The sequence below is a fragment of the Diadema antillarum genome, unplaced genomic scaffold (assembly GCF_040938485.1).
Source record: "Diadema antillarum isolate AM-2024a unplaced genomic scaffold, OU_Dant_1.0 scf00000103, whole genome shotgun sequence".
Classification (NCBI taxonomy): domain Eukaryota; kingdom Metazoa; phylum Echinodermata; class Echinoidea; order Diadematoida; family Diadematidae; genus Diadema; species Diadema antillarum.
The window spans coordinates 7,090,149-7,115,148 of record NW_027270992.1 but is presented as its reverse complement, the minus strand read 5'-3'; the positions used below and the strand labels follow the sequence as shown (position 1 = coordinate 7,115,148).

General features: G+C 40.9%; 1 protein-coding gene across 1 annotated transcript in view; it reads left to right on the top strand.

Moving 5' to 3' along the window:
* LOC139719051 (uncharacterized) overlaps positions 1–25,000 on the top strand; it is a 93,485-nt gene that overhangs the window by 42,907 nt on the left and 25,578 nt on the right. Inside the window, exons 4-6 of the mRNA XM_071630493.1 lie at positions 10,797–10,901; positions 13,647–13,801; positions 15,965–16,385. Of these exons, the coding sequence (XP_071486594.1) occupies positions 10,797–10,901; positions 13,647–13,801; positions 15,965–16,385 (681 nt within the window). The remainder of the gene's footprint in view (positions 1–10,796; positions 10,902–13,646; positions 13,802–15,964; positions 16,386–25,000) is intronic.

Sequence of the window (25,000 nt, the reverse complement as noted above, 5' to 3'; positions counted from 1 at the left end):
GTGTGTTATTGTGTGCACTAGTACTTTCCCTTACCTCTAGTCTACGGCCGGATTAGTGGTGCAGCACTGGTGCACGGAATAGCACTGCTTCACTTCCTATACAGGCAAAGTAGCGGCATTTCCTTCGCCAGAAACCCCCTGCCCTGGGAGGCTTCAGGCAGGCGGGATTAACATCCGGATGTCTTCTCGGGGATCTATTACTCCGTGATGTCAACATTACGGCTGTGGGTCCCCACTCGCCCTTTGCGCAAACATTATTGTCGATGTCATGCAATCCATGTGCTGATGAGATGAAATCGTGCCGCAGCTTAATCCCCCCTGAGGATGTACACTGTGTAGCTCTGAGGGAAGACAGGAAATTGAAGGAATAAGTGTAAGCAGCATGTTGCCATGGTAACTGGAGAAGCTCCTCTCTATCTCTATCGATGTATGGGTAAAGCAGTATGAAAACCAAGATCAATTCCAATATTTCATCCCATGGGTGAAACTTTTTTATGCTGGGCCCCCATAGGGCACCAAGAGCACTCTTTACTGACTTTAGCACTTACATTGTAGGCGTACAACATGACACAAAGTTTAGGGCAGATTTGATACACGTCGTCACACCATCCCTTTTAATATTACCTTATCATTTTAACATAGTTATTGTACATTTAGATAAGTCTATTTAATATTGTCCATTATGTCTTTTCCTTGAATTCATGCATATTTGATAAACATGAGATCCGCAGATGCTTGGACAGTGCATTCCTTCAGAAGATGATTTCCATATGAATATTAAGAGGGTGTTCTTGAAATCCATGCTTAGTGGCATTTTTGTTTTTTTGAAAAGTGCTTATGGAAATTTCCAGAGCTGCTTGCCACCAATGGGCCAGCCAACGTATCATTCAGAACTTCTGAAATAGAAAAATGCAATCTCAAGCATCTGTTGCCCCATTAAAACAAATATCAAATATGAGACATTGTAAGTCCACAATATGCATTTATATAGTCAAATGGAGAAAAAGGTCCTTTAATTGCCCTTTTGCCCACTGCTAATGTATGCTGTATGTGGGTACGGGGGAAGTGAAGAATCTGTGCTCGAAGGAGTGGAGTCGCGAGTCACCCCGTGTGGCTGCCTGGCTGGCAGCTGCCTGCCTGAGAGCTGGTGATTCACCCCCTCACACTCCAGCTCCAGCACATTCGGTCAATATGCAGTGGTTTCTGTGAGACGTCACTTGCGCAGGTTTGAATGTGATGTATCCGATGATGGGAGTAATTATGAAGACTCGAATGTGACATGCAGCACCACAGTGTGCAAACTGCGCATTGCTATGGTACAATTGTACATGTACATTTTGTACAACTGTACAGTGTGCATTGCAGAGATGCACGTACGTACATGTATGTCATGCGAAGGACACTCGAGTATTTATGCTGCATTTAATGAAGTATGTGAGGAGATTTGATGATAATGTATGTCCGTCCCTAGCATTGATGCTTGGGGCGGAGATGGGGGTGGGGAGGTAGGGGCGGAGGGGTAGGGGAGAAAGGGGCAGGTTGGGGGGGGGGGTGGCTGTTGAAACAGGAGAATGGCCAGTTGATTGCTTGATGGCATTTGGCACTAGCGAAGTGTTTGTCGAATGTTCGATCAAACTACCATCTTTATTTGGCAGCTGAAATGGAGGTGCACCACCATGAGTATAGTTGAGTTTGAGCTGCCTCTTGGCGAGGAAAAGACAAAGCATTCTTTCTGGCTTTTGAGTGTGACTCACACTGCATACTTGAATACTCCCATGGCTGTTCCGATCTTGACACTAGTTTCTGTGGATGCCTCTTGCATTTTGTCTTGGTCATTATCACAGGTTACAAGAATTTAGAGGTCAAAGGTTGGTGATAAAGTAACAACTGGCAAGGGAGGTGCTGAATTTACTCTTTATGTATTAGAATGGACAATTAACTCCTAGAAATGTGTGAAGACATAATTTATGAGAATTTTTCTTTAAAATTATTTTTGTGTTCATTGTCTGCACAAACAAGATACTGTACGTATAAAGCGAATGATACATTGTATGCCATTAAAATTGACAGTACCGGTATAACACTGTCAATAGGCGGTAGCAATGAAATTATTTTGCGAAATGCATTTTCAGATAGTAGATACATGTACTGTACATATCAGGAAAGTTTTTGTTTTTTCTTTCATTGAAGTCTTGTCCTATGCTACCTTTCCTCACATCTCATGAGAGCATGAGATGTGTTTTCTGTGCTTCAAGGTCCATTTTTGTAAAAGTACAGTATGTACAATGTACACTTGTGGTAATAGACTGTTGCTGTACATGTATGTATGTGAGCACTACATGAGCACACACCTGTGTGATAGATATCAATGTGCTAGTGCTTTCGACATACTTGGAATGATTGGATGTGGATGTAGGTTTTTGTTGGTTTTTTTGTTTTTTTTAATGGTAAATCCATATCTCTCATATGAATTGCATGTTTATTGGAGATTGCAATGCATGTCAATTGAGTTTATCAGACCAAGGAAAAGATATAAAAATAATAAACAATCATAAATTATTTGATGCATGCATATACCACAGTATGTACAGTATGTAAACATGTACATTGGGGTACAATATAGTTTGTCGCATAATGACTAAACTACATAATGTATAACCTGGCAACTGTATCCAAAATAGCTGTATTCAAGTAGGGGGAGTAATTGGATTTCAAAGGATGTTGAGTAGAATAAAAGTGTTGTCTGCCTAGCACCTTTAAAAAAAAATTATTTATTCATTTTTTTAAAGCAAAGAATTGGCATCCATGTACACATATACATTATTAGCATTAATATCTATACAAATGATTGTCTATAGAGAAAATGGACTCTTGGTGCTTTGTACAGTAGGGGGCCTAGTTGTAAAGGGTCAGTGCTGCATTGACGATGTCATCCTAATTTCAGTTAATTTTCCTGGAATGGATGGTTCAGCTTTTGATTTGTTGATATTGTGAGTCAGTCGCAAAAAGCTCCATTTAAAGAAGAAGAAGAAGAAAAAAAGTGGTGTACAGTATTTGCCCTACTGTGATTGGAGGTCACATTTCCCCTGTTAGAGTGGCCAAGACTGATGGCCGAACCAGTTCTCCCACATTGCAGGCACATACGCCCCGACGAGACCCTGTCTCCTCCGTGTTTTTTTTTGTGTGCAGAACCAGTCGATATCGCTCAGTGGCAGTCCTTGGTGCATGGCAGCTCTTCCTCCAATTAAACCGAGCTTAATTTACATCGTACCCTCCGCCCTGGGCTTGCCCACCCCGGCTTCGCTTCAAGGCTTCCTCCAATCCTGGCCGCATTCTGCTCTATGCAGAATCCTCCCACGGCCAAAACATGCGGGACTGATGGAAATTATAATTTTGACACGAAACCTTATGACAGGATACTTGAATATCAAATCAGCTAATTTCTCCCTGGTCTTTTTATAGTAGTTACTTGCTCACAGAGCTTAAACTAGTTGACTGCCTTTTTAAGTCTTCACATACAGTAACATTAACTTGATTTTACGTCAAGGTGTTATGATTTTTCTTCCTCTCAATTTAAAAATTTTTTGTTTCAATGCACACAAGAGATAAGAAAATACGAAACTAACTTATTGTTATTTTATTGTTATTTCAACTTCACCATATGATAAGATCTCTAAAGGCAGGGAACCAAAAGTAAGATAAACATAGCCTCTTGCAGGTGTCTATAATAGAATGCAATGCAAAACATAACTGATCAGTTTGATTTAAAAATCAGTAGATATTCTTCCTCCCTTCTTCATGTGAATATTTTACTCTTGTACCCTTTGCTGGCCAATCAAGAGTAGAGAAAAAATAATAATAGAAGAAAAGAAGAAAATATGAGTGAGCATGGAAGTGAGACTACGTCCATGGATGTTCTCAGTGTATGGGGCTCCCTCACTGACAGAACATTGCGCTCTTACACTCCCTGTAGACTATGTGATGGTGCCTGTTATAAATGTGTCAACAAAGAGCTCACTTATGACACCTTTGGCTCTTAATGTCAGTGAAGCCTTGTATGAGGTAAGAAGAAGAGGGGGAAAAAATTGTCATCATTTGACTGGAGAAAATTGTAGAGGTGTGAGAGGCATTGTTGTCACTTTTTAAAGCTCAGTGCTCTTTCGGAATGGAATGAATGTTGTAAAAGCGATTATCGGTCCCAGATCAGCGATTTGCCAAAAGGATTGATAGCCCTATGTGTTTGTGTGAGGGATGGAGGGGGATTCCATTGTATGTCTTCATTGCTCTTCTCTCTGTCTTGTGAATGTTGGCAATGGTAATGTTATTCCTTTATTTTGTTAGGGAGTGTAGCTTAGTCTTAACCTATTGAGGATGGGCTGATTTTGCTACATTTGTATAACACATGTTTCCCATAGACACCTGTCTGAGTAAACTTGGGACTAGTCTTTGATGGGTTAATATAGGGTATTCTCCCACCCACTGTGTCAATATTTCTATGAGAAAAGATAATATTTATTGATGTACTTTGCAGTTACTGAAGGCCAAAAGTTTTTTTTTTTTTTGGGGGGGGGGGAGGGTTGACTGTACAAGTACAATTTTGCAGTTTACAATGTCAAAACTATGTGTGTAATACACATACAAATGCAATCAGTCATGCAGTGTACACTAATCTTTAATAGCAATAGCCCCAACAGTGCTTTCACATACCATTACCATCCAATTTTTGGTTTATGATTCACGCGAGTGATATTTTCTTTCATTGATGTGACAGCCTTGTTCTGCTCATAATTGTGTCCTATTAAATGCCTTATCTTTCTTGATTCTTTCTTCTTCTTTTTTTGGACACAGGAATGTGATAATGACATTAGTTCACATAAATCTGTCAAAATCTTGTGATGATCTAATGACCCTAGAATATAAATTGTAATACTGTCAAAAAAAAAAAAAATGTTTCTTTGAAAGTATTCAAGCTGTGTTATTGTTAGTTCTTTGTCTCCTAGCCCCCATACATCTATGAAGGAACTATAGATGTTATTAGTGTTCTTATACATTGTATTGCAATAGGATCATGCAAAACCTGAACTCATTAATTAAGAAATGATGTCATAAATTCATATTAATGTCTAGAAGACATGCACAAAATAACATTGAATATAGCGATAATAATAAATGTACATATGAATTGTGATGTAATTATGTGCATTGACATACAACTGTACAAGTACTTGTAAACTGTGCTGAGTAGGCGGCATTGGCCAAATGTCTGTTCTTAGAGATGGTGTTGCATTAGAAGTACATTGTATGTAATGTAAATGACAGCATGAGAGCTGATATACAAGGTTATCCAATGCCACAAAGTGATAGCAAACTTCATAATGTAGGGAGAAGTGGCTGTATGGTATATTTGAGCTGCAGATGCTTGAAGTGGCCATTGAATCAATTACCTGTAATGATTGTACACATACGCCTAGATATGTATTGCCTAGTACCTTATAGCCTGAAGCGAGATGAGAAGTCTAGACTTTTTTCCCATTTTTTTCTTTTTGATAGAAAAGATAGCAATTGTCCCAGACAGTATGTAAAGATAACATCATGTGAGACCACATGTACTGCAAGCATGGAGTGATGTGCATGCACACGTGTACCCTTCGCTCTATTGAATAAACATGCACTTTGGCGCATTAGTGTTCGGTTTCCTTTCTTGCACAGGACTGAGGACATTTTGTGACCTATGGATCGTGCGTATCTACACAGACAATTATTTCATAGGCACACGCAGCCATTTGCCACAAGTCTGTGCCGGGTGCAGCGTTCGCAGGGCATTCATATATGGCTTTTCGATGGCACTGCACAAAGTTTGACAATGATTAATTCGAATCAATGCGTTTTGATCTGCGAGTATTTGTAGATGTGAATCAGTGCAAACGTAGGAGGGTTGAACCTTGTTGCTTTTGAAAATGTGTTATAATTCACATAGCATTTTCAGAAGCCTCGCAGAGTAGGACATGAAAGAATCTGCTGTATATCATTGTTGACATGTGACATCCAGCCATCAAATCTAACCACATGGGAACCAGTGGAACTTGCAAAAAGCCATTCAGGTTCCACACCATGCTGATTTCATTTTATTGTGGATCAAAATCTGTTTGCTATTTTAATGAGATATATACATGTACACTGTAGGTGTTTCATATCAAAATTGTAAGTGATGAATCATCATGATGATATTTGCAGTGGTCACTTTAATATGCTATTCCAAAATGGATCCTGATTGCTTACTAGCCAGTGGTTTTTGTGGGTGACTTTTTGTGAGAGAAAGTAGTTCAATGAATTGCCATTTTTTACTTTGTAGTAATAGTGGAACAGGCCAGTTTGATAAACAATAGTGCATACTGTATGCCTGTACAAACTGGCATGTTGTTGGTGTTGTTTATTCTTTGTCAAGACCACAACTATAGATTATTTATGTTTTATGCATTGCATATATTTTGTTTAATGCAAGATTAGTGAAAATTAATTCATTTGAATGAGCTGTGAAACCAGGTATGAGGTTATGGTATTCACATCAGTCTGTGTGTTCCCCTGATTTCTCATTATTCAGATGACAGTGGTAATGTGTCGTTCCTTCGTCCACTACAAAACCTTCTGCCGTCATTAGCGTTTGACTTCTCTGTTGGTATGGGCATGTCTGAAGAGGATCATCACTCAAGCCCACCTCTCAAAGTACCCCTCCCCTTTATACCCCTCCCCCTCTCTCTCTCCCCCACCCCCACCCCCCCCCCCCCACATATCACATGTTATTGTGATGCATGATGGCTGGCCGAACCCATCGGCGCGCTACAGGAAGCGGTCTGTCAACCTAGTCTTCCCCATTCATCCACTTTGATAGAAGCAGTATATAGGGTCAGAATTGATCTGCCGCATTTTCCGGACGCTAGTCTGCATGTTTACAGGTGTCTATGACAGGTGCCATTCGCTCGTGGCACTGGTACAATGTATGTGCCGTGCTATGTCGCCACATGATGTGTGCGTCAAGTGCTAGGAAGGCATTTGCAATTTTGGCTTGTCCGTGACTAAGCTCGCGCTCAATACATCATTAGGCGACACGCACAGCAGCAGCTAGTGGCCATCGCGAGCTGAGCAGAAGAGATTGTAGCAAAGTGAGCGATGCAGAGAATTGGGCGACGGTTTTGAGCAGGATGGGAATTAGCCTTAGCATCCAGACCTTATTTCATCATTTTTTAGCTCACCTGAGCCAAAGGCTCAAGTGAGCTATTGCGATCGCCCTTCGTCCGGCGTCCGTCGTGCGTCGTGCGTCGTCCGTCGTGCGTCGTCCGTCGTCCGTCGTCCGTCGTGCGTCGTGCGTAAACTTTTTACATTTTCATCTTCTTCTTGAAAACCCCAAGACCGATTTTCATCAAACTTGGCAGGTAGCATCCCTAGGGGGTTAGGAACTCAATTTGTTAAAATGGGCACCATGCCCCACCCAGGGGGCCCCCAGGGGGGCCCAAACCCCCCAAAATTAAGGAATCTGTAAAAATCTTCTTCTCTAGAACGAGAAGTGATAGAGCTAAGTTAATACTATGAGTTAGTACATTGATGACTGTAGTTTCAAGTTTGTTCATGGCAGAATCAGGGGTGCCCCCCTTGGGACCCAGGGGAGGGGGGTGGGGAGGGGTTCTAATGGGGCCTAAATTGTACATTTTCATCTTCTTCTTAAGAATCCCATGACCCATTTTCACCAAACTTGGCAGCTAGCATCCCTAGGGGGTTAGGAACCCAATTTGTTAAAATGGGCACCATGCCCCACCCAGGGGGCCCCAGGGGGCCCAAACCCCCCAAAATTAAGGAATCTGTAAAAATCTTCTTCTCTAGAACCATAAGTGATAGAGCTAAGTTAATACTATGAGTTTGTGCATTAATGACTGTAGTTTCAAGTTTGTTCATGGCAGAATCAGGGGTGCCCCCCTTGGGACCCAGGGGAGGGGGGGTGAGGAGGGATCCTAATGGGGCCTAAATTGTACATTTTTATCTTCTTGAGAACCCCATGACCCATTTTCACCAAACTTGGCAGGTAGCATCCCTAAGGGGTTAGGATCTCAATTTGTTAAAATGGGCACCATGCCCCACCCAGGGGGCCCCCGGGGGGGGGGGGGGGGGGGGGGGCCCACACCCCCAAAATGAAGGAATCTTTTAAAATCTTCTCTAGTATCAGAAGTTATAGAGCTAAGATAATACTATGAGTGAGTACATTAATGACTGTAGTTTCAAGTTTGTTCATAGGAGATCCAGGGGTGCCCCTCGGGGAGGGGGGGGGGGGGGGTGGTTGGGAAGGTCCAAATGGGGGCCTAAATTGTACATTTTCATCTTCTTCCTGAAAACCTCATGATGGATTTTCGTCAAACTTGGCAAGTAGCATCCCTAGGGGATCAGGATCACAATTTATCAAAATGAGCACCATGCCCCACCCAGAGGGCCCCAGGGGGCCCCAATCCCCCCAAATTAAGGAATCTTTTAAAAAATGGGACCTTATTGTACATTTTCATCTTCTACTTGAGAGTGCCTGGTCAAATTTTGGTAGAGCTGTGAATAATTTAGATTAGTGACTGCGTGAAAGGTGAACTTGCGATACTCAGGTGAGCGCTAGACCCACGGGTCTCTTGTTTTCTTTCTCTTTTTGCACCTGATATAATTTTCCACCTACATTGTAATAAAAAAATCCATATTTTGTCCATTGCTCTCTTATGATAGTCTAGTTGGTTGTCAGTATTGAGTAAGGAAGGAAATGAAGAAAAAAATTGTTTGTTTTCGTATATTGGTAATTGTGGAGATAAAATGAAAAAAGAAAGGAAAATAATTACAAGAAAGGGAGACAACAGTCCTCCACCCCCTTAAAAAGATGAACACAAACACACAATTACTTTCCCATGGAATTTACTGTAAAGGCACTGTTTGAGAATTTTGTTCAGGTTTGAAAATCTGAGCTGCGTGGTCGTACATGCTACCAGAGTTTTTGATATTAAATGTATTTGAGAATGAATCTACGAAAAACTCACAGGTGCTTTATAATGGTAATAATCTGTGATTTTCTAGATTTTCCATTCTCAGTAACTCATTATTTTCCAGAAACTACATAATGTAAGCATTTAGTAATTGGGTTATTAGCTTGGTGATATTTGTTGATAGATGCCATGGAGACCGTGTCATCTCAAAACATTTGTATGCTGTAGTGTATGTGTGTGTGTGTGTGTGTGTGTGTGTGTGTGTGTGTGTGTGTGTGTGTGTTTCTTTATAATGCATTTGAACATCATCTGCAAAGTTAGACAATGTCTGAGTTTGAACCATCACAGTGTTTGATAGACAGCACGGTGGACATTTTTGTCCGATAGTCACATGACAGTTCTATCAGAAACCAATCACATGGCACTTCAGACTCACCTGACATGGAGATTGTCCACAATGATTAGCAGAAATGACTTCAAAAAGAGCCACAAAAAAACAAACAAACAAACAACCAGCCAGCAATATCATCCTGACTGAACTCTGTGTAAAATGCCAAATCATGAAAGTGTGTCTATGAAAGCGATGTTGAGGGAGGCAGGTGACAGTGGTATTGAGGGCTGACTTCAGTAATAATATGCTCCATTGAAACCCATGCAGCTTTAGAAAAGAGCCTGGTCTCTGCGTAGTCATGGAAATATGTGAGCTGTGGACATGATGAAGGGTCTTTGGCAAATATAGCTGGGGGAAAGACTCACAGTGTACGTGCGTGTAATGACAAAGCATAATATTTTGCAAATATTTGGTCTCTTTGCATGTGATAGTGACTGGCAAAGAGCTTTTGCTTTTGTTTTATTTTGTATTGTTTTCAGGGAAATACTTTAAATAATATGGCTTAGATTTATTTGACTTCTACTCTGCTGTCCACTATGCGGACCTGATTTTAAAGAGAGATTACAGAGCAAGACTGAATTTAATATTCAGCTGTTTTGGTTTCTGATTAGTAGAAATATTGAAAGACTGAGATGCGATGGTCAGTACTCTACAGACAAAGTTAGGCCTGTGATAATTATGATGAATAAGTTTGTTTTCACAGGGAGCCTTTTGATTCAACCACAGGTGTGCTGATCAAGGATCATCAATTAACCCATTCACTGGAGCCATTGATTAATTGATTGATTGACTGACTGATTGATTGATTGATTGATTGATTGATTGATTTTATGTATGAATATTTTACTTTTTGTCCCATTCTGTGTTTCTGTTTGGAGTGTTCCTTGCTAATGTCCAGTTGCAGTGTTCAGGCACATGAATACAGCCATGTGTATTTACAATGTAAAAGGACATTTGTATTCATGAAGTTATGAAATATGAAATGCGCTGTTGGCTTCGTTCTGTTTACGAAAAATAATCTCAAACATGTGAATTGATGTGTGATGTGTTGTATTCTCTGAGCTTCTGCGGTCAATGCCAATTTGTGTCAATAAGACCAGAACTATGAAAAATGAAATCATACCTTTCTATCCTGCAATATTCTTGTCTTTAGTGGTACTCTCTAACAAGATACATTACAGTCACACTCTTCCTGCGGTCATCATATATTTCCTGTTTTTCCTCACCTCGCATCAAATAATTCATGGATATTCAACTGCATGAGAGTTTCCATGAATAAATCAATCTGTCTGCCAATTCATGCAGCATGGTTTGTTGTGGCATGCGGCCAGAATGTTTCCTGTGAATACGCCGTGCTTATATATCATATTTTCTTTTCTATCTCTCTCTTCTCTCCCAAACAGTAACGGACGACTCGGGCAGTAAGGGAACGGCCGATGCCACTCATGACGACCTGAACACCACTGCCACATCAGATGACAGACCGACCAGACAGAGGAAAGAACCAGGTAAAAACAAACAGACAGACAAACAAACAGACAAACAAACAAATAGACAAACCCCTCCCCTGATATCCTTCAAAACAACAACAAAAACAAAGAACTTTACATAATTATTTTTGCAACAGCAGCAGCAACCACAACCCAAAGGGGTTTTATTTTTCAATACTCCATTACTGTAATCACAAGATTTTTCCTAGGTCTTGGCATTTTTATGAATCTCATGCACCACAGAACCATGGGGAAATAAAACCACACAATTTGGGGAAATATTGCACATGAAAACAAAGAGAAAACTTGTCTGCAAAATTATGAACAAGTGCAATTCATTGCCATTGCCCCACTGTTACAGTTTACTTTAGCTATCAAAGCTATATCAAAAATTGCCAGTTGCCTTTTATTGCAACGAAGTTAAAAGGAACAAACATCTTCAGATGGTTTTAGGTACATTTTACATGTATGTCAAATGTCACGTGAGCTTGCCTTCTCTTGTGGATGTAAGAAAAAAATTAAAGGTCTGTGAATTTCCCCTGCCATATGACATCATCCACACAATTTGACTGCGTAAGAATTCAGTAGCCTGTAGTCGCCAAGCCAATACTAGATGTAAATCACATCAATAACACTGTAAGGTGGTTGTATGGTACTGTAGATTTGTGTGATTTATAAACATCCTCCAAACAAAAGTCAATGACACATAAAATGTATTTGTTCCTTCACTGCCAAATCTTGTCCTCGTTCAACCCATATCCTAACACACATTGTGACAAATGGCCATCATCCCATAAGAGTTTAGTGGAAATGGAAATGTGGTGTGCTGATGAGATTTTCCCTGGATGTCCCTGGGCACTTCTGTTGTTCCCTCAAAGTGGACTCTTCCTGCTTTAAAACATTGCCTCAGGACGCATTTCTGAGCTGACCACAACACTGAACTACGCTCGAATGTGGGTGCTATCCGGAAACAACATCTTTCTCTGCGATGCGTTGACGTCTCGGCTTGTTTTGTTTGTTTGACTTTCACCACAAGCCTTTCATACTGAATATGCTTGGAGAGACAACTTGGCTTTGCTTCAGCTGGATTTCCTTTGACATTAGTCATTCTGCTCCACAGTTTAATTGCTGGACCTAACCTTGATGCCTCATAGTAATGGGATTGAATCACCATGAAAAATACTCCACCTTGCTTGAATAAAAAACCTATGAATAAAACACAAGGATGCCAGATGAACTTGTATTCTTGGCATCAAATTACTGTGTGTTATAATAACTGAACAATCAGGACGTTCAAGGTGAGCTAGAGGCATTGTAGTCATTAAAATTCACCAAGCCATTATTTAGAACAGTATCTCGTGCCCACCTTGACATGGTCTAGAATATATGTCTATCCTTCCCAACTAGATCTGATCTGAATCTGTCTCATGTTTGGGTTCATTCTTTGGCTCAATATACATGCAATTCCTATGTGAAATGAAACAGGGCCCAGGGAGAGCCTTATTGGCAAATTTAGTGATCTCCCTCTATTTGGTCCCCAGCGTACTTTTGTTCTAGTTAGGTTGCAAGTTAGTTTACAATCATGCGTGAGTGTGCTAATACAGAGGGTATTGACCAAAGCTTTTACACGATGTCGTGACACCGAGAGAACAGTACGTTCAGGCCAGGCTCGAGTTCTGTGCCTGCATCTCTGATGGCTGCTGTGATACACTCGTGCCAAGTTTCATGCCCCGTGGGTAATCAAGCATGATGGGGATGATGGGATGACAGTATATCAAAACCAACAACAACAACAACAACAACAACCTCCACAAGATCATAATCACCATTTTAATTTTTTTTTCCTCCCCTGCTTCCTGGATTGTTGAGCGCAGAGATACATTGATTTCTATTTCTCTGGCATTGTTGGCTCTTACACATAAACAGAGGTTCTTGTCTGCTTTATTTTTGGGAGAGCTGCGTTCAGTGAGTTATAAAATGCAAACTTGATATTGACGTGTTGTTGATGCACATTGTACACTGTGCAACTATTTCCGGGAAAGAAGTGCAAAAGAATACTCCAGAGCAATGTGAATGATGCATACAGCTGAAGGAAAAATTCATCAAATCCGCAAATTGTATGAAGTGGGATTTGTGGTGAGGGCAAATGTATTCATGTGGCCAGAGATTGTTGTTTTCATTTTAGTGCATAACTGAAGTAAATCAATCTAGTCTTCCAGAGTAGAAATATCTGTAAAAAATCCAAATTGTATGTATTTTATTCCAGGCTTGCTGTTTGATAAAAAGTCTGTTTGAGGATAAAGTTTCAACCAACAATTGTGAATTAGTACAAAACATTCACTGAACTATGCTGGACAATGAGCAGGTTTTTTTTTTTGTTTTTTTTTTTGTTTTTTTGCAAGGAACATTCGTCTTCGAGGAAAAAGTTTTGAAGGTCTTTTTCGTCTTTTTCATCCCAAATTTTCCTGTGTGTTGTTGGATTATATGTATGTGATTCTCTGTGATAATATTTTTAGCTTTTTGTATTAAATAGAAAGTTCTGCAATGATGAAGTCTTGTGAGGATGACAGATTGCTACAGGGAGGCAAACATTTTTTAAGCGATCATTCTCCAGAAAAACACCTTTTCCAGACATCACTGTTTAATAGTGGTAGAGCTTAATTAAGCAAAATCTTACACTCCAAGTCCTCCAACTGATGTTTTGTATGATTTCTTTTCCATGTGTGTGTCTCTGTGTGTGTGTGTGTGTGTGTGTGTGTGCAGTGATAGATGCCTCCAAACTGAGGGAGAGGGAGGAGAGGTCGGTCAGCAACCGGCGCGCCCACCTCCAGAAGAAGGCCGACAGCCTCAAGGACAGGAACGAGCAGAGGAGAGCGGCGGTGGAGGAGCGCCGGAGGCAGCAGGAGATGGTGGAACAGGTGGGTCCATAGGCAAGGGTGCTTCTCAAGGAGTGTGATGATGGGTCCACAGGAGGGGTTCTTCAAGGAAGATGGAGGGTTCTCTAGGGAAGGGGAGGGGGACTCCAGGGGGGACAGCTTGGAGGAGGTATGCAGAAAAGATGGAAGTGGGCTCACAGGTATGGGTAAATCAACAAGAATGGTCAATTGGAAGGGTCCATTGGTAAGGTAGGGGAAGGTCTATAGGCAGAGAAGAGATGGGTCTCAGACAGGAGGTTGTTCTCACAGAATAAGTCAAGGTTGATCTGAAGGGAGGGTTGAAAAGAATCCACAAGGAGGATGGAGGTGAGTCAACAGGGAAGGTAGTGGGAAGAGTTCCATCTGTAAGGTGGAAGCTGGTGTACAGGCATGAGAGCGAATTTTCCAAGGAAGGTATTTGCTTCCTCGGGGAAGGTGGAGGTCAGTTCAGAGGGGAAAGGCAAGGCTTAGTTTACAGGGAGAACCGAAGTTTGTTTCCAGAGAGGTTGTAGGTTGGTATAGTTGGAAGGTCAGGAATGGGTGCATCAGCAAGGCGAAGGTTGATATGCAGGCAGGGTAGAGGTGGGTCAACAAGACGAGGAGGTGGCTGAAAGGCAGGAGAGAGATGGGTCTGCAAATAAGGGCTGAGTTCAAGGTGGTATTATCAAGGGGCATTTTTGTCTCGTGCCCAAATACAGCATGCAGTCTCGGAAGCTACAGTTTATCTGAAGCCCTGTTTAGCCATTTGACATTTTCCCATTGCCAGCCAGTGCTGAAACATTTCGATGCCAAAGTCTCTATACCAGCTGAACATTTAGTATGGTGAAAATGTAGATTAAAAAGTTCCCATAGCATGACTAGTGATGTTTTTTTTTTCTTTTTTTTTTTTTAGAGGGGCTTTCACTTCCTCTGATTGTGCGAAATGTGATATCAGGAGCATAGAGATTAGATTGCCCAGTAGGCTTCTCTCAGGAAGAGGATGCGCACTATCTGGTTTCAGCGCATCTGATTTCTTCCATGTCGGGTGGGAAGATGCTCATGTCGGAGTGGGAAATTAACTGCAATCGATAATGGGGATATGAGCATGTAGTCTGATTTAGATCCTGTCTGGTGTATTACTGACCAGTGACCTTCTCCTGTCACTGCACCCCCCCCCCCCCCCCCAAGAAAGCAATACAATGTGAATTGCTGTGAAAGATTTGTATCGCTTGTCTCCCTCTGTACAAACGGATTTGTAGGATTGCAACTGCTGAAAACATACATGTCTGAAAAAAAGGAACCAGTAGGATTTGAACCTCTCATCTACTGCTTTCCGGGCAGCGACACTACCCCTGGGCTATCCCTGGTTGCTGGCAGTGACACAATGAACTTGGAATGAATACCCTCCTTGGAACAAATGTCCACCTTGGTCTACTAAACATAACAATATCAGAATTTTGAAACTTGGGTACCAGGGATAGCCTGGTGGTAGTGTTGCTGAATGGAAAGCATTTGATGGCAGGTTCGAATCCCGCTGGTTCCTGTTTTCCGACATGTTTGTTCAAAATTATAGATCAGCAGTTGGAATCTTACATATATGTTTGTACAGAGGGAGAAAAGTGATTAAATCTCTCATAGCATACATCACCCCTCTACTGTACTTTCTTGCTTTCATAATGTGAATTGTGTGTAAGAACTTTGTTTTCTCAATCAAATTCAATAGTGACTGTGTATTGATTACTGCTGCCTCATATCTCAGACATTTCTCCTCTATTTAATGCTAGTATGTGCATAGTGATTGATTTAAAGACAACATAATTGATCATGCTTACCAAATCACTGTTTTCCTTGTATAAGGGTGATTATGCTTTGTAGCTGAACAGTTTAGTAGGATGGCAAATTTCCACTCAGCTTCACAGATGTTCATTTCCCTCCCATGTACATCCCAGACATGAGTGTTATCAGTTCATTGCACTTTGATATCTGCAACCAGGTTTGTAGGCTGACTGCAATAGAGGAAGTAGTCTCTGTACGCCAGTTACGCAACAATTTCTCATGTGTGGGCAGCGTAAGTCACATTTTTCACTTTCTGCAGGTGATTCGTAATTGTGCTTCTTTGTGTTGAATGATGGCATTCATGGTGATCAATATGTACAATGCATGTTCTCATTTTTACTTCGACTGCAGCAAAAGAAAGAGGCAATACTGCGGCGGTCGCGTGACCGAGAGGACACAGCCCACGGCTCACGAGAGAAGCGCCGGTCATGGAGCGCGTTTGGCTCGCGGGAGAGTCCCTCGCCGACCCCCAGCGCCTCGACGCCGCGGGGCCGCAGCTCAGACCGGCTGACCCGCAAGTCACCCACGTCGAACCTGACCGGCTCCAAGCAGCTGTCCAGCTCCGTGTCCAACATCTACCACCGCTCCGTCAAGCTGGTGCGGCTGGGCCCCAATGAGGATGACTGGTTCCAGATGCATGTCCCTGAGACACGTAAGAAGAAGCCCGGGTCGCCCGGGGCGACGACCCCCGAGCCGGGGTTTGCGGATGCACGCTCGCCTGTTGGTGCATTGCGCTCGCCTGTTCACCACCGGTCTACCCCAAACCTTGCATGTAAGCTGACTAAAATACCTTCCCTCTCGCCTCTCTAATCTCTTACTGACAAGAATCTTCTCCCAAGGTGTAGCTGTAGCCGGGTGTCTCGTTGAGGATGGGGCTAAATAGTGAAATGACTTAGCTGGAAAATCTCACAGTGACGAAGATCAGATAAACCATTCTCAAACTCATAGATGAGCCTCCTGTCAAACAAACCTACCTCAGACTATCAGTGCAGTACAGGAATCAAATGATTAAACTACCCAAGGAAAATAGAAAAGATATTCATAAACCATACAAATATAAAGTCACAGGTTTGTCCAGTACCTAGTGAAATTTTGTCCAAGTGCTGTATGAAAGTTTTAAAATTAACCGCGCAGTTTGCACATTGTGCTTCTGCTGCACGCCATGGATGATGGCTCGTCGAAAAAGAAAAGAGATCGAATGGTTGCAGTAGAAAAACACAAGTTGAAAGCAAATCCTATCTACAACTCATCTCTGCACTGTAGTGCAACATTTGACAGCTAAGGGGCTTTACATTCTCTCTTGTGTCCTCGTCACCTTGAGATTTTGCTCTCAAGTTATAATCATGAAGCTTGGCCACCCATAGTCCTCAGAATTTCGGTCATACTGTATTCCTACGAGTGTAGCTATGTTGCAGATGTAAGTATGCATTTCTATTCCCCTGAAAAAGAACTTATCCCATTGGAGTTGGCAGGTAAGGATATACGAAAGCTTATTGAAAAAGCAGTTGGAGAAAAAGCAGAATGACTGCACACACAGTTATCTGCGATTCGGTTCTCTTGATAGCAGATCATTTTGACTTTGTGCCTTGTTCATTTGTTTCGAGCCTATCTTGAAGCCTCTTTTGAATGCTTCTGGCCTATTAAGTATGTAGTCACACTTCTGCTGAGCTATATCATATGCTTGTCCTTTTCGTGTGACACAGGGGGCGTAAGTATTGCCCCCCACATTGCCCCCGTACCGCTTCGGGTCTGACCCGCCCCAAATCATTCTTGAACAGTGGACGGACCATTCTGTCAAGAAACGCATGTGACACTGTCCACGTACTCTGTCCAAAAAAGTGTTGACTCCCCTCAGTTTTTTTGGCATATTTGAATTATGGTTTTTGTCCCAAAATTCAGAGCATGAATGATCGTCCATCTCCACACACTTTCTGTGATACAATGTATATTTTCTGAGAACAGTTTCCTCTTTAAGTTGGAAGAGCTGTTTCCACAGTATATGACCCAATATTCCCCTCCATATTTTCGATTTGTATAGCTTTTTACTTTTGTTGGCTCGTAGGAGGATCAACCAACACACAAAATAAAACAAAAAGAAGATACAGAAAAATTCCTTGTTTTTTGGTTTGACCCCGAAATTAGCTCCTCCTTCAACACACTCAATTTTCTCAAACCCTGCAACCTTTCTATGATTTGAAAGTTATACAGATTTCTTTTCCCCCCCTGGCCAATTTACAATCATTTTTGCACATTTTCACTATGAGCACTATGCCTCTTTGCTGCTCCCTTCAGTAATATCTGCTATCCAAGTCAAGAAATATTAATTTTATTGCCATTTTGCAGTCGGTCTACCAGCAGTTTTGCTTACAATGCAGTAAGCCTGTCAATTCACTGGAAGTTGACAGAGGTTTACGTTGAAATTTAATGAAATATGATACAGAAGAATTAATAAGAAGAATGATGACAAAATTACCAGATGAAATCAGGAAGATCATGAAAATAGAATTTTGATATGACTCATTGTGATCAAAATGTGTATTGTTGCTGCAGAAATCTAGTCAAAGAGGGTCCAGTGGCAGATAATGTAGGGATGACAAAAGTCTGAAATGCTGCCCTCTTTTGTTGGAGCTGTGGTGAGAAACTAACTGGTCAAACTGCCAGGGCAGACTTGCTGTTGTAACAGGAGAGTTTTCTTTTGAGCAAGCTTGATAGGAAACCATGCGGAGACAAGCAAAACATTCACAGAAATTCTAGTAATTTCTCCCCTTTTTTGCCTTGAGGTTTGTCAAGGAAATAGATTTTGTTTGGATCTGTGCATGAGCCATCAACAGAACATCAGAATGCGTAGATTGGGATGGGCTAAAAAGTGTAAACATACTTATTTTCTTACCCATTGATATACGTTTTCATAAAAGATTTAGTACTGTCCAAGTGAAACATAATGTTGGAATCGTTTACTGATACATCGAAATAAAGTTGTAAAGATTACATGGGTAGTGAGATTGTTAGATTTAATTCTGAGGACTAGGTGTTTGCATGGCCAAGTAAAATATATTTGCAAAGAGAGATTAAAAAAAAGAAGAACAAGCCGTTGGCTAGGTTTTCAACATAGTTAGAACAACTTCATATGTGTTTTAATAAGCTGGAGTCTACTTTTTGATAGTATCAAATTGTCTTCTGTGGGTTATTAAATGCACCTGCACTAGACAAGCCTTTACTATTATAGTCATACTATTGTTATAGTCATACTTCTGGCATAATGCAAGCTCGGAATTACCCAGATTGATTTCTAACAACATATGGAAAATCATTTTGTTTTATATTTAGAAGGGGGAAGACACACTGGATGTCATGAAGAACATCAGTGCGACCATCCGCAACCTTTTTTTGATGGCCTTTGGTCCACTTACACAGGATTCATCTTTTACATGAAGGGCAGTCGTGCATTTTACTGGTTGGATGCCATCTTGCTGAGTAACAATAGGATTTGACATGCCCTTCCTGTCCTTATTACGTTTTTTTTTTTTTTGCAAGTGGCTGTAAAAAAGAAATGAAGATTCTGTTAACCCAAACTGACAACCCTGTACATACCTCTAGATTTAGCGTTTAATAGACAGAAATGCCCCCATAGGTCCTGTTTTGACCTCTTTCACCCGTGTGACTTTGGTCCTGAGTCTACACCCCCACCCCTTCTGCCCCCCCCCCCCCCCCCCCCCCAATTTCCTTGCCTATGCTACTCTCCTTGTGGCTCATCGCTGGCGCAAATCTTTTCCGTTTTGTTTTTCCGTCGTTGTTGTTGTTTTGTTTTTTTATTAGCTATGCGCTGTTTGTGCAATGCTGCGCATGAAAATGACTGCTGCGATGGTTTGGCAATGAGACCAGCTTGTCTGAGGTCTTAAGCATGGTGAGATGATGACTCCTATGATGATAATGTTTTAGAAGTCCTTGAGAGATATATACTTGATACATACTTCAAAAGATGTTAACTATTACATAACGAAAACAAAATTTAAGAACATGTAGCAGACAGTATGGTGTTTTGACCAGATTTGCTTTGAACAAGACTATGAACAAGAGCACTTTTATCACTATATTTCAATCTCTCATATGTGTCAGTGAAAAAAAAAATGACGACGAAGGATATTCTACTGACTTCATCAATAGGAGTGACTCTCACCATGCTTGGAACTGTGTTGTGCTGTGAAAGAATTGACTCGTTTCACTTTATTGGTTCCAGGTTTTAGTGACTAGTCTAATGTCTTGGCCCTGTGTGACTGTGCAAATAGAATAGAATTAGTGCTAGTAAAAGTGCATTTGTCGCTGATGTTATTCAAGTGGAATGATAGATGTTCATTGTTCTGTGGATGTCTACAATTATGTAATTGAAGTGTTACTGTACGATTTTTTTTATTTACGTACTATTTTGTTTTTTTTCTTCAGTTCATGCATGTGTTGTTGCCTGCCTGGTAAAAGGGCCCTAGCATGAAATTTTCAACCTCAAAATAAAATTCTGGCTTTTTACATATTGATACTCTTTCATATGAAGCAACATAATTGATTTGTGATTTTGTGAGCGCACAAGCGTCAGATCAGGGCCCTTCTGCCGGACAGGTGACAGTGTGTCTTGCATAAATACAATCAACTGTCTGAGCACGTAATTGTCATGAAATCCAGACAAAAGGGAAACAAACATGTTTTCAGACTGCACCGATATATAGCTGTTGCATCGGAATGAATAAAATGATCGTTGCTCAGAGTATGGTGTAAATGCCAAGGTGAATCTTATCTCTGTTCATTGCTGACTGTCTGGACTTTAATATACATGTTTGTCTGCACTCAAAAAGTATAGATGTGTCAGTTGCTATCATATAGCATGATCTGTGTTACATGTATGTCACATCTGAGAACCCCTTTTTATCCCAGTGTGGATTTAGTTGCATATAGTCATATTCCCCTTTTTGTTCCATATCATCATTGTCTCAGTAAAGCATTGAGATACTTGATATATTTTCCTCCATTTTGGTGAAGATACTACTTCCTGGTTTAATATTCGTGAGCACGCAGTTGGGCAGAAGTCTTGAAGCCAAACTACTGCAACATACTGACACGCTCGCAATCTGAGCGATACTAGTGTGGATATAAATAGATGTGTGGGAGTATTAGAGTTAATTGTGTCTGTATTGATTTAGTGGCCTGAATTTTGGCTTAATAGCAACTGCCGTGTATTTTAAGTTTTCTTCATATACGTGACGTGTCCTTTGAAACGGTTTTGACAAGAGGCACAAATTTGGCATCTACTCGCCTTGTGGTTTCCCCCATGCTGAAATTAAGCTCTGAGTTGTGTGCGAGAGTAAAGCTAAAGGAAAGGATCAACACTGACAGTCTATTTGGATTTTGTTATCACATTTCTTGAAATGAGGTGCATTTGTGTGATCACTTGCCACTGTCTGTCCATGACAGAAAGAACTTTGAAGTCTTCTGTTCATTTGCACAGTGTTGGCGATTGGAATTTCAAATGCACTTTTTCATTGGGACAAACATTTAGGACATGTGAAAGCAGTCGGAATTAATACATGTACTTCTGTTTCTTTAGCCTCCACATACCTCTTTCAGTAATTCAAACTTTTTGGTGCCATTAATAGAAAGTGAAACCAAAAGTATTGTTAGTTGTCTCTCGCAAGCTGCAGTGCACTACAAAACCACAACATAAGTGCAGCTATAGAAGGGCATACATTAGCATAATGGACAAATTATAAATCTGCAGCAGAAATTTGAATTGTGGACCAGGTACTTCACAACTACGACTTAGTCGCTTGAAAGTACAAGCTGTGCTCTAGAAATCAAGATGATCTTCAGCAAACAACAAGATGCTCTATCTAAAGAGTAATGAAGATTCTTGAAGGCAAAAGCTATCATAAAATGTGATTTTTAAATCTATTCTGCATCTACATGCACAAGTATGGACATTTTTTTTATATGCTTTTATGAAGTCATTTAATTCACACTGTTGGCTTAATATTCCCAAAGATAGAAACCAGGACTGGCAAGTCAATGTCAGAAATTTCACTGAGCAATGCTGCAGCTCTAATATTGATGAACAGCGCCCTCTATTTGTGAGGGGGGGGGGGGGGGGAGCTGGTGGAAAGCCCTACTTGGTGCAGAAAACTTAATCCTCTGTGTGGGTGTAGACTGTATTGGATGCAAGCATGACAATTCTTTTACATCATAACAGGCTATACAGTCTGGTTGTAGATTGTTAGGATTATAGTTATCAGCCTTTCCATCTTCAAGTAGACTGATTTAACAAAGACAAACACAAAAAACAAAACACAAAAACTCAATAATTATTGTGATATCTTACCATTTTACCTGTTTTCATTTCAGTAGTATTGCAACCATATCATGTCATGGTTGCAACAAAACTACGATGAAGCAAAAAATAGCATTGCTTCACAATTTGCGTATGATTGGGGCGTACATAATAAGGAGTATAACAAAATCACCTTTTTATTTCATTGAAAATACACAACCCCAACCCTTTCCACCAAAGAGTCATCATTGATCAAGTTATTAAGACTTTTCAATTGCTTTAGTGCAGTGGGTGTTTACATGTTTGTTCCCTTTGATGTTTTTGTTTGTTTAATGTGAAAAAGGGCATATTTGCTATTAAATGAAGTGCGCTTGACATCAGACTATGTGCAGGTCTATGGGAGACCTTTAAAGTTAATGACATTACCCAGTCTTTAATATTTGCTTGTGGAATTTTTATCAAAACTGCTGTTTTGTGAAGACCTGTGAATCTGTACAATTCCATAACTTCCATAGATTTTTGTCCACCATGCAATTTCCACTTTCTCTGCCTGTACTGTGTATAAACCCTCATGAGAATGTACAGTGTACTTGCACTTTCATTGGTGTGTGAGAGCTTTAAATACCATAGCCGACAAAGTCATCTCAAGCTTGGAGAATTGTTTCACTTTCAAAAGACAGAGAGCTAAAAAGTTCATTGAGGCACTGAGTCATTCTGCCCTGGACACTTTTAATAATTCATTATTTCTAATAAAAGCATCATGGTACTGAACTGGACCAAAGTACTTTATTTTTTAAAAGGTGCATCTAGAACTTTGATATCATACTTGGGATTGACACTGAACACGGCATACATTTGTGAGCTCCTGAAGTTTGTAAATGTAGACTAACATAAAAGATATAATTACTTTACTGTATGAGCTATGAAATTGTCTGGGATTGTACTATATTGAGCGATAATCTGTTACACTACATTTGAACATACTGTATATAAATGATTGTTGTGTGTTCAAAAACATTTGTCATTAGATTGTGTAGTTTGATTTCACGAATCTTTGCTCTCACAAAATTTGTGAAATTTAAATGTACCCAAACATTTCTGGTTTTACAGTATGCATAATTTCCATACCATGGCTTGACACGCTTCGCAGTCATAACAGTGAAACGTGATGCTTGATGAGTCAAAACCCGGCACTGATAAGCAGAGGAAAGTTAGATGTAGGAATGCTGACATCAATGTGTACAAGTAGTAAACAAAATCTTGAGAGAGAAGGGGGGGGGGGGGGGGATCCAGTGCTGCTTGACAAATGATGCTTGTATGGGAAGTACTGCATGGTATGAGACAAGAGTGTTAAAATTAAGTTTAGAGAGTTGAGCTCGTATTACCTACTGTGGCTAGGGTTCTGATACTCTGAGAATGCCGTTTTATGAAATGAAATATAAACCAGTGGATGGTACTCACGTTTCACATTGGAGATATTACATCTGTTCTCTGTCTTTTAATGTGTGTCCGGGGCCAATTTTCCTCAGATTTGCAGCGTTCTTGGCCGACGGCATCTCACAGTGCTTGAAGGGATGTGTAAGTCATAGCACAGCTAAATTTAGCCTTTAGTAGTAGGTGCCATATAATTGTACGTTTTTTGAGGGAGAGTACACTTGTTCGGTATTTTATTGGCAATGCATCAGCCTGTATCCATTCGATAGGCACTATTCATTTCATGGCAACCCTGTGTTTGCAGAGGAGATTACACACTTATTGAGAAGTACTTGCACTGTTAATTTTTTTTTTCTCTCCATAGGTTTGAGCCAGATCACGCTCCACTATTGTATTGATAAGCCATGAAAGAGGTGTAAAGCATACTTGCAAACTGTACGTCAATGAGAAAAATCAAGCCTGTAATCTGCTCAAACATGAGGTGGGGGTAGGAATGCTTTTAATCTGCCCAGTTTTTGTGTGTTTGGAAGGATAATTGTGATTTTTTTTTCTTGTCAAGTGCACAAACTGGAACCCTATTATGTTTCTTTTTTTTATCATTTCATGATAAGAACAACTTGTGGTCACAGTGGAGTGTCAAATGGCCATGGAATGTAGGGCACGAAAAGTCAACTTTCCAAGCTGTTTTGATAACTGCTCTCTTTAATCGGGGGGGGGGGGGGAGGTATGTGATATTTCTTCAACACCCTCTTGGCTAGGGCCACCCCTCCCACCTCCCACCACACCCTCCCACCTCTCTCTGGAGAGGTAGAGGGGACAGAGCTCAGCACTTCCTGTCAATGGGCAAGGGTCCGAGGTGCACTTTCATTCAGGGCCTTGGAGTGTAGAGGTCTGTCGTACAGGTTTGCCCAGACACCATCTGTCACGCACTTGTGACCACCAACAATCACCCGGCCAAGTGAAACCTGTAGTGGAACATCAGTACGTCTTGCTTGCGCAGTACCGGCAACTGTGAAGTTGCTTTCATTTTTTTTTTCCCTTTCCTTCCCGTGACAAGAGAGGGGGAGAGTTGTACCTGCGTGTTTTCTGCCCACTCAACTGCATGATTTGATGTGGAGAAAGGAAAGAGGCTACCGATATCCCAGTTATGATCTTTTGTTCACATATTCTATCAGCGTTGAGATCAGGCTGGATGGGCTAATTGTGATGCTGGATTGTAGCTACATGTATCTAGGCCGATACTCACCTTGTAGATTGTGCCCATGGGACTAGACTCCCTATGCCGGGCTTGTGTTGGACGAGCTGTTCAGTGCTTGGAATATCCATACTGTTTACTTCCCGTGTTGATATGAGGGACGAAATGTGGAGACATTTTTAGGGTCAAGGATTTTACAATGTTTGAGCATGGACCAAAGAAAGCTGACCGGGGAAAGGGTAAGTGGTTGTTGTTGTAATTTTTTTTCAGTGTTATAAAGTGAGAAGCAAAATGTCGGCCTGAAAAAAAGAAACTTCGACACAGTTGAACATGTTGGAGGCAGTCGACTGTATCCACCAGGGTATTTGATACACTGTAGGAGTGAATTTAGACAGCCTATTATTTGCCAAAGATAAACATTGTAGAGGGTGGGTGTGTGTGTGGATTT